This window comes from Chanodichthys erythropterus, chromosome 14 (genome assembly GCF_024489055.1).
Source record: "Chanodichthys erythropterus isolate Z2021 chromosome 14, ASM2448905v1, whole genome shotgun sequence".
NCBI classification, from domain to species: Eukaryota; Metazoa; Chordata; class Actinopteri; order Cypriniformes; family Xenocyprididae; genus Chanodichthys; species Chanodichthys erythropterus.
Window position 1 is genome coordinate 20,779,482 of NC_090234.1, and position 17,884 is coordinate 20,797,365.

The following is a 17,884-nucleotide window of genomic DNA, read 5'->3' on the forward strand; positions in this document are numbered from 1 at the left end:
CTGCCTTGCTCTCTACTGCCTACATTTTCGAAGGCAGCCTAACTCAAAATGGAACCTCGTAAGTGAGGATTGGTTTTAGAACCTTCTGCAGCAACACAAATAGTTATAGTTTATAAAAATACTTTGGTATCATATACTACATATACTTTTTTTTGGAGGTACGTTTTTTGTAATCAGATTACGCATTACTTTTAAATTTACAACAAAATATCTGAGTTACTTATTTGAAAAAGTAGTGCAAGTTACTTTTTCTTGTCATTTATTGACTGACATCTCTCTTGTACCCATGTTGAGAGAAATCGGGAGTAAGTGCAGAGGCGCTGTGCACTTTGTAAACATGATTATTATTGTAGTTAAATGTGAGCATGCATTTACTAATCTCAAATACAGATTCAGTATTCCTTAAATGAATAAAAACAGTAAAATGGAATATTACGCAAACCTGCAATAATTGTTAATACAAATATACTTTATGTATTTAATCTCACTTTATTAACCAATGTCTTGCTGCTGACCTTCAGTGGTCCAATTCAACCACACCAATAAGCAAAAATGACTAGATAAAAAAAAAATTAAACAAATGTGAAGTTTAATTTTTATTGCTGAAGTAAGAGTATTGAACTCCTGCATCCTAATCTTCTGCAATCCAGAATGGCAGCACAGCTGAAAAAAAATATGTAATGCATTACTTTACATAAAAAGTAACTTAGTAACACAATTAGTTACTTTTTAATGGAGTAACACAATATTGTAATCCATTACTTTTTAAAAGTAACTTTCTCCAAAACTGATTATGGACTTCTCTGTTAAGGAAGTAATGCTGCCTTAGAATTTATCCAAAATTAGGTATCTTATAGTACTGCTGCTTACCTTCTGTAACAGCTTATATCGGGAACTACCTGTAGACAGCTTACTAGGTTTTGGAATAGAGCCATAGAAAAAAAGTTGAGCTACATTTAACACGCATGCACATACAGTATCAGTACTACAGTCCATAATATACCTCAACACATTACGACTGTCCCCATACAAACCTAAATGAATGTATTTCTCTTCACAGCAAGCAGATGGTAAGTGGGGCAAGACGGTGTTTGAATACAGGACCCAGAAAACAGCAAGACTACCTATTGTGGATATTGCACCTGTGGACATTGGAGGTTCAGACCAGGAGTTTGGTATTGATATTGGGCCTGTGTGCTTCTTGTAAATCAAGGAGTAGAGATGCATTGAAGAGAATCCTGAGACTCTTAAAGTGACTGCTGACAAGATCAGCCTTGTACATACAGAGCATTGGACTTTTCTGGCCCTTTAGCAAGATATTTATTGTGCCTTCCAAGCATTTCAAGAAAACAACCGCTCCACAAGGTTTTTACAGAATGGTCCCTTTAAAAAAGAAATTCAATTTAACTGAATTTTTATACTACAAGACTATCCATCAACTGCTGTTTTAAATTGACATGGCCATTGCAAGTAATAGAGTAATGATGCTACACACTGTACCAACACTAGTTGCAATTAAAATCATCTGGATTTGCCTGTTTTCATTACAGTATGTTTTTTATTTTTTGTATTATTATTTTTACAAACAAAAATGGTGCTATAGAGGAAGTTTGCGTTCAGTTGAGTATTTTTTGACTCCCAAAACTGTACTCTTGTACATTCACCCTGTAATTACTTTCAAATCGAATTTACTATTAAAGATGAAAACATTTATTCATTAGTGCAAGCTACCTCGTTTCTATAAACTGGCGAAAGCTGACAACAGACTTGCTGTACGTGAATTCTCATAAGGAGCTGTACGACTGGTTGTATTTCTCTCATCAAAAGGTACAAAGCAGCATAAGGAAATGCAAATAAAATTAAATGCATCTGAGACTCTAATTGTTAAAAGGTGCATTGTTATTTCTCTTTCCCAAAATGAAAACCAAGTATACCACAAGTGCAATGCAGGAGTTTTGCCTCTAGTGATCTAAAAGTAGCCCTTGCATTAGTTTTAGGTTTTGTAAAGGTAAAAGGCACAATGTAGTAAAATGCTGGAGCAGTTAAATAAATTAGAGCAGTATTTACAATTTTTATGTTATATTTTCTAAAGCATGCAGGTATACCTATCATTCTTGCGCTTTTTCTTCTTTTATTATTATTTTAGAACTCTTTTAAGCCATTTGGTATGGCTTTGAAGCTAATCTCATGTATTTGCTTTGCAAATTAAACATATCCTCAGTATCATTTACCATTTTATTGAATCAATCAAAATTTTTCTTCCTCTTTTTTTCTTGACTTGAAGATGCTTGTTTCTTTCCTCACCTTTTAAGCATGAAAATATATTTTTAATGAATAAAAATGTAAGATATTGCTTTGCTTCATTATATCTTCTATAAGTTGCTAGAGTGATTTGTGCAATGTTGTTAAAACTTGTCAGAATTGTTTTATTTTTATTATTTTTAGTTTTGCTTTGAGTAAACAAGAAATGGCAGGGATATTACTAGCTAATTTTTTTTCTTTTCTGTATGTAAAAATCATTTGATTAAGTATAATTGTCAAATATGATCAGAACCATAAATGTCTAGGATCACGAGGACTGCTTTGGGACCATAAACATTGGGTGTTTAATTAACAGGAAGTGTGGTTTTATGAATCCTGTGTAAAGGCTTTCTACAGGTTTCTGCAATGATTGAAATATCTTGGTGCAGGAAGACTATAAACGGAAAACACTTTTGTTGAACATTCGAAGGATGGGAAAGGGCAGCTTACCAGAGCATCGATGTGAGAAGAATCAAGTAACGCTCCAAGATATGGTGCTTCAGACACACTTATGAACAGCACACAGAATGTTACATAACTGAGCCAAACTACATCTTGAATTATTATAGGGTGGAAAACATAACACTTTAAGCTTTTATACTAATTTTAAGAGAGCATATTTAAAACGCAAAAAAAAAAAAAAAAAACAAAGTGTGCTGAAAATTAATGGTACTCGAGTATATAATGATTATTTTACTGTAATATTAAAATTTCCTTACATTGTATTTTCAATACATTATCTTTCACTTGAAATAAATTACTTGAAATAACACTATAGCATGTGGGTGACGGTTTGTTGAGCTACCAAAATAAGATAATTTGTATCATTTTTTCTATTTTATTTAATGCAGGTAAAGGTTTAAGAAAGACATGTTACAAAACACCTTACACATAGAATATGTACCATTTTCTTTTAATGACTACAACAGCAAAGGCTAAAATATTGCTTACAAACTGAATGAACAATAATACATAAACAGAGCTCTTCCAAAGTGCTTCCTTGTGCTAAAATATGTAGTATAAAATTAAACTGCAATACATGTACATGTTAATGTGGAAATTTTGCAATTTATGGCGCTGCTGTTCAGTTAAAAAATACTGTATTTTAATGAATACACTGCTATAAACAAAAAAAAAAATATATCATTAATTTTACATATGATCTGATAAAAAAAGAAGTGTGGTTATGATGTACAGTAACACATTAAATGTTAAAAAATAAAGTTATAAAGTAATGTAACGGGAACTCTCTATAATTAAACGTTGTATGGATTGCAATATGCCATAAAGATTAAAAAAAAGAAAACAGCTGTTTGTATGTGTAACAAGCTTAAAGAATTTAAGTTTCATAACAGTTATGAAACTTTGACACAGACTGTGCAGTTGGACATACTTTCTACATCCTTCATTGCCTGTACAAGCAAGGAGTGTTAAAACAGCATTACTAGTTCTTTTTTTTTTTTAGTTCTTACAAAAATAGTGATCTACTGCTTCTGATTTCTCAATATACTTTTTGTAAACCAAATTCAAAATAAAAATACATAAAAAAAAGAAAAAAAAGTAAGATAAGACATTGACATCTTGACTGTAAACCCGAGTTTGGCACTTTAATACAAATGGTTTAACATGAAAGTGACAAAACTTTCTTCTTGGCATCAGCAACGACCTTCTAGTGGATCAAGGGAAAAGACAGTGCCCTCTACTGTTAGTCCCATTTTGAACCCCTCCTGGAGAGGAAAAATAACAGGAAAAAACAAGCTCTATTAGTATTACTTCTAAACAACCCACAACCCTTCTAAAACACCCACATTATCCACAAACAGCTTGTAAGTGAAAAGGCCTTTTTTAAGTAGGGCATGAGGAAGATGAAAATGAAAGTTTGGATGTAAATAATTGATCTTAGGGACATTTACAGGGAAAAAGACATTTTTGCCATCATTTACTCATTCTCATGTTATTCCAAACCTGTATGATTTTCTTCGTCCCATGGAACACAAAAGGAGACGTTTGGCAGAATATTGACTGCTTTTTTGCCATACATTGAAATTGAATGGTGACCAGAGGTCATCAAGCTTAAACGACAAAAAGCATAATAAAAGATATTCCAAGTTTTATGAGACAACAGTATGAAATATAGCCCATTCCAAAGTTAATCTTCTGTTATAGCTCTCAAATTTTATTTGGGCAATTTGAAATTGTGCATATTTATGTTTGGTAATGATATCAAGCATATTATAGTCACTGATTCAAAAAATGTGGTTTGTACCTCACAAAATTGCTGTATGGCTTTCAAAGACTTGGAATATTGGACACAAAACTATGCAGACAGTTTATGTAAAGTAGTTGCCATTTATTTTCAATGTATGGAAAAGAGACGTGTGGACAAATGAGGGTAAGAAATCGACAATTTTCTGATTTTTGGAAAAACTATCCATTTAAAACAGTTAAGCATGCCAAATTAGACCTCAGCTATATGCCATCTGAAATAAATCAAATTGTCTTAAAATACAAACCATCTTTGCCGCTGCAAGCAGAAAGAGAGCAAAGAGACGGAAAAGTGAAGTTGTTAGTTGAGCAAAACTGGCAAATGATATAAATGTTTCATGTAACTGCTCTGTATGCAAGATTTCCTGCATGATAGTCTATTTAAATCAGGTTCGAAGCATACTTAACAAAAAGCACACTTAGCACTTCTCTTGAAAGTTTTTCATCTACATATAGCACTCAATCCAAAATGAACATAAAACTAAATTTTACGAAATCATCCTACTGGTCCGTTCTGAACTGAGAGTGTCTTCACAGCTGCAGCAGTGCCTACCGTCAGCTCCATTAGCTGCTCATTCACACCAGTCCTTTTGCTAATAATTCACAGACATGCAGTCACCTGCATCTCATCCAGCTTTGACTGGATGTCGGGAGGAAAGTCAGCTGCACCGCAGGTGAATGGGTCAAATGGCTCTGCACCAAACACGTCTCTCCCTGAAGAAAAAGAGGGGAGTCTTTTTTCCATCATTTTACAGGCCACTAAAGCTAACTTCTATAATATATAAAGTAAAAGGAATGCCTACGCAACCTGACTTTATGGTCGAATGAGCCAACATTTTTCAACTTTTATAATAAAGAGACAACTTACTAATCTCTGTAGGCCTTGCTGGGGGTGGAGGGGCCGAGCCATTACTTGCTGGTAATGGAACCAATGGGGTCATTGGAGAAAATGGAACCATGTCAAATATGTCAGTGGGGGTCTTCGAGGACATGCTGTTTCCCTGCAAAAATGGGTGAGGTAGATGAGCGTTCTGAAGAATAACTCATTTGAAAACCCTTTTCATCAGTTAAAACAAGAATAAAGTGCTACATATTAAAGAGTATATAAAAAAGGTACAGTGCTGTCACTGGGGCGGTACCCTAAGGTACAAAGGTAAAAAGGTACTAATATATACCTTTAAGGTACTAATATGCACAATTTAGGGGTAAGTAAGGCACAAAGATGTACCTTTTTACCTTTGTACCTTAGGGTACCGCCCCCAGTGACAGCACTGTACCTTTTTTTCTGACAGTGTAATGTTAAAGTCAACATGAAATCAAAATAGATCCTACTAAATCATACAATCAACAAACAAATAAAAAAAAAACCCACTTGTGTAAACAAACATTATTTCTTCGCTGATATTACAAATTCCTCTCACTTTCTAATCTTATTCATATGGAAGCTTGTTTCTGCCACGGAATGAAAAACAAAAGAAGTAATAATTGTGACTTTTAATTCTGTCTTTTCTTAGAATTGCAAGATATAAACTTGCAATTGCGAGTTATAAAGTCCGAATTGTGTGATATAAAGCTGAAATTGCGAGAAAAAGTCAGAATTGTGAGATATAAAACCTGCAGTTCTGACTTTATCTCAATTCTAACTGTATTCTCAAAATTGCATGATATAAACTTGCGATTGCGATTTATAAAGTCAGAATTGCATGATAAAAAGTCGCAAGTGTGTTATAAATTTGGAATTGCATGTTATAAAGTAATAATTGTGAGATATAAAGTCGCAATTGCAAGAAAAAAGTCAGAATTCCAAGTTTATATCATGCAATTCTGACTTTTTTCTTAGAATTGTGTGATATAAAGAAAAAGTCAGAATTTTGAGATTTAAAACTTGCGGTTCTGACTATTTTCTTGCAATTCAAATTTTTTTTGCGATTTAGTCAGAATTTTGTGTCGCAATTGTGTGTCACAAAGTCAGAATTGCATGTTATAAAGTCATAATTGTAAGATATAAAGTCGCTATGCAAGAAAAAAGTCAGAATTCCAAGTTTATATTATGACTTTTTTCTCAGAATTGCATGATATGAAGTCGCAATTGCGAGAAAAAAAGTCAGAACTGTGAGTTAAAAATTCACAATTAATTTTTAGTTTTTACTCTGGCGGAAACAAGCTTCCATATTTTCATGATCCAATCAATTCCCAAATTATGAATTCAAGCCCCATATTTTTTGCTTGCAAAAAGAATGATTTACTTAGACATATGTCAAATTACAGAAGTAAAATGGGTCTTAGTGAAAATGTATGACTGCTTAAGGCTGGTTCACACTGCCCCAAACAAATACCCACAGAGTGAACACATTGATCCAACAAAACCCAACAACCACTGGAATCTAGTGTTGGTGTTTGTTGGGGCTGTGTGAACTAGCCTTTAAAATCTGAGGGTAAAACTTCTAAGAAAAAAAAAAAAAAAAACACTGAAACCAACAACCAAGACCACAAACAGAGAAAGAGTAAACAGAACAGTGCTTAACAGGAGGGCGAGGAACACTGGCTCCACTGGGAGGCTTTGACAGAGCTGGTTTAGCAGGTGGAGGAGTCAGAAGACCAGCAGAAAGGTTAGAGTCAGGTGAGCTCATTGGCGTTAGTGTAACAGAAGAGATTTCGAGACAAGAGAACGAGGTCACGTTGTGACACCAGAAGAGAGATGAGGGTCTCTGAAGCATATAGGCCTCATTAGAAGAGTTAATGTGAAGAAGCTGTGGAAAGATCAGAACTAGTCAGCGCTGGTGATCTAGTTTTCCTGCTGGGATTTTTCTTTGAAAAAAAGAAAAAGCACATGAGTTTAGAAAATGTCTTTAGGCATAGCTGATTTATATGCAGCTAATTAATAGAATGGTGAACGGCAATTAGGTACACTCTACTGACAGGAAGTCCATGCAGCACTTACAGGAGGAACTTGAGCAATCATCAGCTGTTCCTCTAAGACTTGCAACTGCTTCTTCAATTCCGAATTTTCAGCTTCAAGATCTTGAATCTATAAAGACAGATATCGATTTGTCATACACAAAGAGTCCTACTGCATTTGAGTCATTGAGTACCAGCAGTTATGTAACTGTAACTGTAAATCATGCTCACTCTTTTCTGCAGGCCACCTATCTGTTTCCTTGTCTCTACGTCTTTTCCCCCAGACTCCAGAAACTTCTTGTAAGCCAAGTCAAATGCTTGGCCGATGGTCAATGTTATCTCTTCTGCCTAGAATCGACAGATAAATTACAGATGATTTTCCTAGTAACATCATCAGCAGTGTTTCGTTAGGCTGTTTGTCTTTTGAGCCACATTTAAGAATCAATTTAAATTAAAAGTTATATGAATATAGTTAATATATAATTAATAAATATGTAAAAGCAAGCATTTCATTAAAGCTGCAGTCCGTAAGTTTTGACTCTTTGTCGCCATCTCTGTTTAAAACCTGCAATTGCAGTTATTTGCGGAATTATCATCTTTATGTGGGTTGTGCATCGGCACGGCTCCTCAGCGCGGATTAATCTGTTTGCTGTCAGTCGCCACATCTGTGTGGATACTGTACTTCAGAATCTCAGATTGAAAGTATGACCAAAATAAGAATTATAACCAGAAAATGTCATCTGAACAAGTAAGTAACAAATCTGCCACTTTTGTTCTGACCAACTGAGGAAAAAAGCATTACAATAAATCGCGCTGCCAATAGCGATTAAATCTAACCATGGCTTAGCTCGGATCACGTCACACCGTGCAAATTATTATTGTTGTTATACTTTGTTCTCAAACTGTTAATGTTAACAACATCAGCACTACATGACTGTGTATTTAGTGTGTATTAGCGTTACCTGTAGATTTCAGTTTCTGTAGCCACTCCGCAGTCCGAAGTCTTTTCACTATGGGTGAATCTCCAGTTGTCACTGATGATTGTCATTTGGACTTTTCTGGATTACAATCCACCATCAAAATAAAAAGTTTAATTATTGCAGCTACTGTGAGAAAAGGCTATAAATGATCCCCTACCAGCAGCAGCATTCTCATATGTGATATAGCCTACTAGCTGGGACTTGTTTTTCATGTAAACAGATGTGAAGTAATGACGCAAAGACGAACGGCTGCATGCTCGAATTACCATTACCACTCTTATTAGAAAACATTATTACAAGCTTACCGTTGTGAACCGGGCTAAGGTAAGGAGATAGTTTTGAACTCTGGCTGGTTATGTACTTGCTCAGTAATTGATATTGGATCATGTTTAACCAAAAAAAAGTAACGGACTGCAGCTTTAAAAAGAATTAGGACTATTATTATTATGACATTATCCGTTGTCTTACACATTTTTCACTGTCAAACACATAGCAGAGATGTTTGTTGGACTCTGAATCTTTACAAATGAATGTGAATATCCTTTTGTCTGTCTTATCATCTGCACAGAAGGATATCCGGTGCAACTGACAGTTGTACTGTACTTCCTGTGAAGAAAAAAACAAGATTAGAGACAGTATAGACAAAATATAGGGCCTAGATATGGGCATACAGTGGCACCAAAAAGTATTAGGACACGCTTATACAATCTTAATGTAAATTAAACAACAAATTATTAACCAACTTATCTTATGGTGATTCTAAAGTCAGTTACCCTCAGGTTCTCATGGGTGTCATAGGAGAATTACCACAGGTGTAATATATCATATTAACTATGATCATGATCTACTAAAATTTAACAACCAGAAAGTGTCCAAATGCTTTTTATAAGGCCATTAGAGTCTCTCACTTGGCTCATCTTAAACAATATTGCTCATGTGATGCAATTTGTTTCATAAATCTGTTTGTTAGGCTATGCACATACCTTTGATTTAGGATCTAATATTTTCACTCCGTAGATGGAGATCTGTAATTCCACTTTTGGGATCTTCTGTCCCTCTGACTTCTTGATATGCCTCTGAAACTTTAAAGAGAGAACGACCACAATCAGATTCAAAGAGATCAGATATGTACAGTATAATAGATATAATAATAATAATAAATACAAGTGACCATAAATAGCTTTTCTTATTTGATCAAAACCCCTTATAAGCGATAATGTAACATTAAGTGAGAAGGGTTTATAAAATAAAGTTCTCTCTGCCTCATTAAACAGGTAAGCTGTGATCCACCACTGAAGGTCTAAAACAGCTGGAGGGTGCTGAGATTACATCCTCAAGAGAAATACCACTTCCTGTTTCCAGATGAAAACAATTATGCCTATTGTGTGCAGCCAATGTGAAGCTACGGTAATTTACCTTGAGCTTTCTGACAGCATCTTTTACGACTTCTGTACCTTTGGGTTGATCAACTTCTGTATTCCCCAGAAACTATGAGAGAAACATGAAAATTATATGGTGTGGAATTTTTATGTTTTATGAAGACAGATTTGAAAATAACAATAAAAATAGTAAAATAAAATAAAATAAAAAGTCAATGAAAAAATAAGCTGCACGTGAAGGAGACTACTTAAAGGATTAGTTCACTTTCAGCTTTACTCACCCTCAAGCCATCCTAGGTGTATATGACTTTCTTCTTTCTGATGAACACAATCTGAGAAAGATTAACAAATATCCTGACGCATCCGAGATTTATAATGGCATTATACATTACCAAAGGAGTAAGAGCTGAACAAAGTGTCTCCATCCACATCCATCCATCATAAACGTGTACTACACATGGCTCCAGGGATTAATAAAGGCCTTCTGAAGTGAAGCGATGCGTTTGTGTAAAAATAAAAATATACATATTTAACAAGTTATTAAGTAAAATATCTAGCTTCCGGCAGACCGCCTTCTGTATTCAACTTTCAAAGAAAGTGTAAAACTCTCACAGTTTAAAAACCTTATGCTTTGTCCTACACCTTCCCTATTTAACTTATGGAAAAAGTATAACTGACCAGTTCCGTTTTTTTCATAATTTGAATACGGAACTTAAATATGGACTTTTATGATGGATGGATGTGAAAGGAGACACTTTCTTCAGCTCATACTTGTTTGGTAACGCTTACTGCCATTATAAAGCTTGGATGCGTCAGGATATTTATTAATATTTCCCGATTATGTTCATCAGAAAGAAATGAGTCATATAAACCTACGATGGCTTGAGGGTGAGTAAACCTAGGGGTAAATTTGATTTGAAACTGAACTAATCCTCTAAGGAAGAAAGCAAATCACATCAGTACTTCCTTTCATTGTGCAGACATTAACATTATAACTGAACACTATACTTGAAAATTTCTTTAAAAGGCTTTGATGATTACTAAGAAAAATGTCCACATTTAATATGGAACAGGTCAGAGTTTGTGATATAAAATTCCAACATGTACAACACTACATTTAGCTTCCAACAGATGGAGCTATTAATCTTTTACCCAGTCCAGGTCAAGATGCTGTGCTAGCTGATTTAACAAAGGTCCTGATTTAACATACCCTAATGGCTTACACCTTGCCATTACTACTTTAGCCTAATGGCTACTCTATTGAAATGAATAAATGAACAGTAATTTGTAGGTATCCACAAAGATTCCCAGACTTTACTTAAATGATTTTCTTGTCTGACCCATTTTCACTCGTCACAAAAACATTACTTTTCTTTGACGAGGATATAAACAGAATCATTAAAAAGTCCCTCCACCTTTCCAAACACTAATTTCTGTGACTCAGTCATTACTGCTGGTCAGATTTTTTCAAAGAATGCATTGAAAGAAATGGATTCATGATTATCCCTGATCATTTCTTTTCCACCAGAAGAATTTAGTATTTCACACTACATGTCTATCTTCCAAACTGGAGTTAAACAAAACCGACTCCATCAACGCATCTGCAGCACGTATTTATGATGGATGTTGTCCACACTCAAGGGCAAGTGAGCACGGTAGGACAGAATGTGAGGCAGGAGTGATAGATACACTACATTACACTGGGTGGAGAGACTCTTGTTCCTGACGACTGTTCCCTGCTGGTCTGTTCGAAGGTTTTTTTTTTTTTGCCAAAGACATCCAGCCTTCGCTCATCTATCACCTGCTACACTGGCAGAATACCATTTTTTCCCTCTTTAATTCATTTTCTTTGTCTATTCTCTTCTCGTCTCCAAAGGCAGAAAACACAGCTGAAACTTCAGCAGCTCTGAGAATCAAATCCTTTTGTTTTTGGGAGGAATTCAGTAAGACATCTTAGAAGCACTGCTCGGGAGTAGACAGCTTCTCAGCTCTGAACAGAAGATGAGTCTATGGTGAAACGGAGCGTAAAACAGCACTGACAGTGTATACGAGATGTTCTTTCCCACACGATGTTTGATGAATAGCAAAAGAGACACAAACAAATTCATTGTTTTGTGAAAAAACTGTACAAAAAAAGACAAATTGATATAGTGTTTTCATTGATCAGTTTAGACCTCTGGATTTTTTTCTCTTTTTTTTTTTTTTTTTGTACAATTGCTGTATTTATGCCAGCAAGCATTTAAGTCGATATGAAATCAAAACTGCCCCCATTTTCTTTCTTCATACTCCTGGTTTTATTCTGCAAGATTCACTGTTATTTCAAATAAAGTCAAGTTATTTATTGTCATAGTTCATAGTACAAGAGTTTTTCTTTTCTTTTGTTGTATGAAATAAATGTTTTTCTCCAAAACACATTGGCCACAATTATTGGCACCCTTGTATTCAAAACGTTTTGCAACCTCCTTTTGCCAATAAAACGGCTCTGAGTCTTCACCTATAATGCCTGATGAGTTTGGAGAACACCTGACAAGAGATCAGAGACCATTCCTTCATACAGAATCTCTCCAGATCCTTCAGATTCCAGCTCCATGTTGGTGCTTCTTCTCTTCAGTTCACTCCACTCATTTTCTTTAGGGTTCAGGTCAGGGAACTGGGAAGGTCATGGCAGAAGCTTCATTTTGTGCTCAGTGACACATGTTTGTGTTGGTTTTGATGTTTGTTTCGGATCATTGTCCTGTTGGAAGATCCAACTACGGCCCATTATTGGATTTCTAGCAGAAGCGGTCAGGTTTTGATTTTTTATCTTTTGGTATTTGATAGAATCCATGATACCATGAATCTGAACAAGATGTCCAGGACCTCCAGCAGAAAAATAGGCCCACAACAATAAAGATCCAGGAGTATATTTAACCGTGGGTATGGGGTACTTTTTATCCATGTGTGCACCAAACCCATCTGGTGGGTTTGCTGCCAAAAAGCTATTGCCCTGATAGTGGAAATGGGGATTTTCAATGCTTTAGCTATTTTCTTACAGCCACTTTCTATTTTGTGAAGCTCAACAATCTTTTGCTGCACATCATATTCTTTGGTTTTTCTCATTGTGATGATTGATTAAGGGAATTTGGCCTTTGTGTTTCCACATGTTTGTACTCCAACAGGAAGTCATGGCTGGACAATGTAATGTTCATGATCACCCTGGTGTGCTAAAAAAATGTAAATATGAATGGGAATATACTTCAGAGATATTTTACTCATAAGAATTTCTAGGGATGCCAATAATTGTGGCCAATGTGTTTTGGAGAAAAACATTTATTTCATAATGTGAGTTTCCCCCCACTTTCAACTGTTTTCCTTCAATGAAAGGTTAGAATTTAGTGAATTGTTTTAATGAAAGATCAAAAGGATGAACAATGCACAATTATTTTCACATCCACCTTTGCTCATATTTACTAAGGGTGCCAATAATTGTGGAGGGTATTGTATATATTATATTATATTATATTATATTATATTATATTATATTATATTATATTATATTATATTATATTATATTATATTATATTATATTATATTATATTATATTTTATATATATATATATATATATATATATATATATATATATATATATATATATATATATATATATATATATAAATATATATAAATATATATAAAGGGATAGTTCACCAAAAATAAAATTCTAAACCTCTAAAAGTCTTTCTGCTGAACACGAATAAGATATTTTGAAGAATGTTGGTAACCAAATTGCTGGTCCCCATTGACTTCTAAAGTTTTTTTTTTTTTTCTTCATACTAAAGGAAGTCAAAGGGGACCAGCAACTGTTTGGTTACACATATTCTACAAAATATCTTCTTTGTGTTCAACAGATGAAAAGAAATGGATACAGGTTTAGAACAACTTGAGGGTGAGTAAATGATGACAGCATTTGCATTATCTTTTCAAGAAGCACTACAGGATTTCTAGTTTGAATGTTTCTTGAGCACCAAATCAGCAGATTAGAATGTCTGAAGGATCATGTGACACTGAGGACTAGAGTAATGGCTACTGAATATCCAGCTTTAAATTTTATTTTAAAACCTATTACAACAAATCTGTTATTTTAAAGTGTGATAATTCACAAAGTTATACTGTTTTTAAATGATATAAATGCAACCTTGTTGAGAGAATTCTTTCAAAAATATATCTTACTGACGCCAAACCTTTTAACGGTAGTACACAGGTGCACAAAGGTAGTAAAAAATTATACAACACCACAAACAAGTATGGATTAGCAAAACAGCCACATTCATCAACAATAAATCTTATGAGAAAAATATTTGGAAAAAGAGGTTCATAACACATACCTTGGCATTGTATGCTATAAAATGCTTGGCCAGAGCTTCTGGAGTATGCATCCATGATTTATCTAGAAAGAGACAGAACACTATTAACTTAATAAAGTGCTTTATGAAGTATGCAATTCCTCAATGATATTCTTAACGTTTTAGACAAACAGTCTATAAAACGGAGTCAGTCCTTTAAATCAGCTACTGTTCAGACCTCTTAGCAGTGAAAATTCTAGTGCATGTGTATAAACAACAAACCAGTTATTATAAATGATTATTTTCAACTGCTGTCTAGACCTCTTAGCAGTGAAACCAATGTAAATAGCTTTCAACAACAGAATACATGATTATAAATAATTACTTCTCTTTTAATGTCCTTACGTAACTGTTAAATAAAGCAATTTCAAAGACTGTTGAAGATGAACAGCCATATGCCTGTGTGCAAGAAGGATTTCAGCTAATGCTGCAGTGTAGCTCAAACTGGCTTGTCAGAGGGCGAATTACTGAAATTGGCCTTAAAGGAGTGCAGACAGGGGGTCAGATGTGATGGACAGGAGACACCGACATGCCTGTGCTTGTGTGACAGCTTAGAGGAAACTGCAAGGCCTAACCGTGACAAACAAGCCACAGGAGTCGCAACATTCAGAGCGCCTGCCGATTTACTCGGCATCACAAACAGAGATAGCCACACCATTGTGTGTCCAAAATCACTCCCTATTCCCTATATGGGGTGTCGGCCATTTGGCAATGCATCATTCTTCACACTCTTTTTTCAAATCTTTCTTTGAACTTTGCTTTAACGTATTACAAATGCGAAGCTTCTGAGAGAGTGTTATGCAACAGTATTCTGGACATTCGCCATACAACCATTTAGAAGGAAACAACGACCAATTAATCTCCCATTTAGCCAAGTATAACTCAGGCAGATCGAAATAAAGAGACCCCTGAGGACTCAAAACCTCTTCTGGTATTTCAAGAAAGCAGTGATCGATTTTAATTAGCAGTTAATTGTAAATATACAGAAAAAGAAATGGCCTGTGGACTGAAAAATTACTCTTAGATAAGCGGTCATTACAAAAGTTAGCCACACTTTTTGAGGCATTCAGTGCGATTAGGGTTTAAATTGTTGAGTTATAGATATATAACATGTCATGTACATGAACCTTCAAGTTAATTATCAAGGTTCACAGTTGAATATTTTGATCTCATTCTTATCCTCATAAATCCATTGCTTATTGAAAATCTGCCAGTTTTTCTTCTTCCATGGATTGTCAGGGTATAGTGTGTTTGCCTGCTGAGATTCCTCATAGAGTGTGATTCATAGGTCAAATGAAGAGAGCACACCTCAAAATGTCACAGTGCTTCTGCGTAGATCTGTGTGTAAGAACGGTATGCGTTTCATAAGGATCATAGTGATCCTGAAACTGATGGCATTGCTTATTCTTTTTTTTTTTTTTGAAGGGAAACCAATAAAAATTGAGAATGGTGACAAACAAAAAGAAAAATCTGTCAGAAGGTCATTACAGAAATCAGTGAAATGTGACAAAAGTAACTGTGTCTATGGTCCCATCAAATTTCTTGTGCATATCTGAGCATCTCGACTATCAACTAATAGTAGGCTGAGTGAGTGTTTTGCATTTAATGAATAGTACTGAATTGGAAGAGTGGCCAAATATCGATAACGTTTCCCACACTAACATCAAATGATCAATGAGTGAATATCAAGTCTGTCAAATCAGAACATTTTGGCATATTCTTAAACAGGATTCCTCTGCAAGGGCTTCAGAAGAGCGTAAGAGCCTTGGTAGTCTCCGCATCTAATTTTACAGCTCACTGCTTTGATTCATGGAGCTCTGAATGGCAATAAGACGACGTTATAGCAAAAATAAGATAAGAATGATCTATTACAATACTAATGCTTCTTTAAGCCACTCTAACAAACAGTAATGAAATGCCCTGGGCGCTTTGTGTTGCATTTCAATTGAAATAGATTAAGTGTTGAATATGCATTTTAATACATGTTCTGGACCGCAAGTTCTTGTAAGAACCCAAGCAATTTTTCATTAAATAAAGATTATGTTTTATCCATATTCTCAAGGTATTTCTGTCATCTCCAGCTACATGCTATGAAAGCCTGGAGGTTTTAGCAATGCGATGATGACATGATCAGAAATGTCTTCAAGCGGTTTGCATGGAAGTAAATAAAATGAAAGAATGAGACAGAGACAGAAAAGGATAGCACAATGGCACAACTGTTGTAATATAAGTATATAGGCAGTATTGTGTATAATTTAGCTAAGGTTATTTACAGGATACTGTGAAGTATTCTGGAAAACCCTAGATCGTCACTAATTAACCAGCCGCACTCATCAAATGCAATCATTTCTGAGCTTAAAAGCATGAAAAGAAAAAAAAAGAAGCACAAATCACATCAGAGATTATGCCAAATCATAACTCAAAGTCGCACGACTGAGAAGTCTTTTGTGCTGTTTGGGCTATTCAAGCTGATCATGTGTGGGTTCAAACTTGAATTTATTATGCTCTAAATAACAGACACTGTTGCTATTTAATGTTCTGTGTCTGGTAATTGGATGCATAAGTCTGGAAAGAATCTGGGTCCAATTATTTCTTTGTCATCACACAAACAGTGTTTCTGCCTTCGAGCTTTGTGAATTTCCAACCATCTAATTCAGAAACAAAGTCTATACCTGTTGAGTATGTGAACAGTAATTGAACATTTAACTTTACACTTCATTATTCTATATTTAAGCAGATAACCCTTGGGAATCAAAAGATTATTTGGGAACACTTTATGATAAGTATACAGTAATAAAGTACTTCAAATCATTTCCAAATTTAGTTTATAGTTAATTCATAGTTTATATATTGTAGTCTCTATATTGTTTAACAGGCTATATACAAATAGTGAGTTCTTCATTCATTGTCATTATAATTGTATTTTTGTTTAATTAGCTCATAAAAATAGTTCATGTTTTTTATGCTTTGTTAACTTATTGAACATATAACTGATGTACAGTCGTATAAAATAGGAAAATGTCATTAAAGTGCTTTAAACCAATCTTTATTGGACATTAATAGCATTCTTAAGTGTTCCTTGAATAGATTAAGCGCGCGCGCACACACACACACACACACACTTTGGTTTTCCATGTTTTAAACTGACTGGTATCCAAAACATACACTAAACCTACCCCTTTGGGATTGGGACTTAATCCAAACCTAATGGAGATAACCCTACAAGGAAGGTTAAGTTAACCCTCTATCTGAAACTAACATTAAATCTACCCCTTATAAGTGAACAAAATTTAAATGGTGTCATATCTATGAAGGGCCTGAATAATTTTTGGTTTGAGTGTACAAGGGATTGGACTTTAAGTTAGCCCTAGGATGAGTAACCCTATTATATGGAACCTTACATTTGGAGCTGGGCTTTAACCTCGATTTGGGATTAAGAGGCAATTTAACAATAGTTCAGGCTGAAGAAACTTTGGAATTAGTCGAATTGAGTGAGTGAGAAGAGGGAATTAAAACAACATGAAACCAAACTTTCTTTGCAAAAAATAAAAGGAGGGGCGTAAAACTGGCAAAAGTAGTGGATCAGCCCCATCAAAAACACATGCTGGCCAGTGCATTCCTGCTCCCTTCCAGATCCAAACTGGATAGCCAGGAAAGGCTCTCTGGGGGAAGGTGTTG

General features: G+C 34.8%; 2 protein-coding genes across 7 annotated transcripts in view; one reads left to right on the top strand and one right to left on the bottom strand.

Annotated features, from left to right (window-relative positions):
* The window catches only part of col5a2a (collagen, type V, alpha 2a), a 33,021-nt gene extending 30,108 nt beyond the window's left edge, over positions 1 to 2,913 (top strand). The window contains exon 54 of one of the 2 annotated variants that reach the window (XM_067409333.1): positions 1,061 to 2,913. In XM_067409333.1, the coding sequence (XP_067265434.1) occupies positions 1,061 to 1,207 (147 nt within the window). In that variant the 3' untranslated portion in view covers positions 1,208 to 2,913. The remainder of the gene's footprint in view (positions 1 to 1,060) is intronic. The other variant, XM_067409334.1, reaches the window with a different exon arrangement.
* Positions 2,914 to 3,159: 246 nt separating this feature from the next.
* The window catches only part of gulp1a (GULP PTB domain containing engulfment adaptor 1a), a 57,218-nt gene continuing 42,493 nt past the window's right edge, over positions 3,160 to 17,884 (bottom strand). For 4 of the 5 annotated variants that reach the window (XM_067409339.1, XM_067409341.1, XM_067409340.1 and 1 more), the window contains 9 exons: positions 14,189 to 14,250; positions 9,861 to 9,932; positions 9,428 to 9,526; positions 8,913 to 9,050; positions 7,696 to 7,812; positions 7,508 to 7,594; positions 5,435 to 5,567; positions 5,186 to 5,280; positions 3,160 to 4,028 (listed from right to left, as the gene is read on the bottom strand). In XM_067409339.1, coding sequence (XP_067265440.1) covers positions 3,957 to 4,028; positions 5,186 to 5,280; positions 5,435 to 5,567; positions 7,508 to 7,594; positions 7,696 to 7,812; positions 8,913 to 9,050; positions 9,428 to 9,526; positions 9,861 to 9,932; positions 14,189 to 14,250 — 875 coding nt within the window. In that variant the 3' untranslated portion in view covers positions 3,160 to 3,956. Of the gene's footprint in view, positions 4,029 to 5,185; positions 5,281 to 5,434; positions 5,568 to 7,091; positions 7,317 to 7,507; positions 7,595 to 7,695; positions 7,813 to 8,912; positions 9,051 to 9,427; positions 9,527 to 9,860; positions 9,933 to 14,188; positions 14,251 to 17,884 lie in introns of all 5 variants that reach the window. The other variant, XM_067409343.1, reaches the window with a different exon arrangement.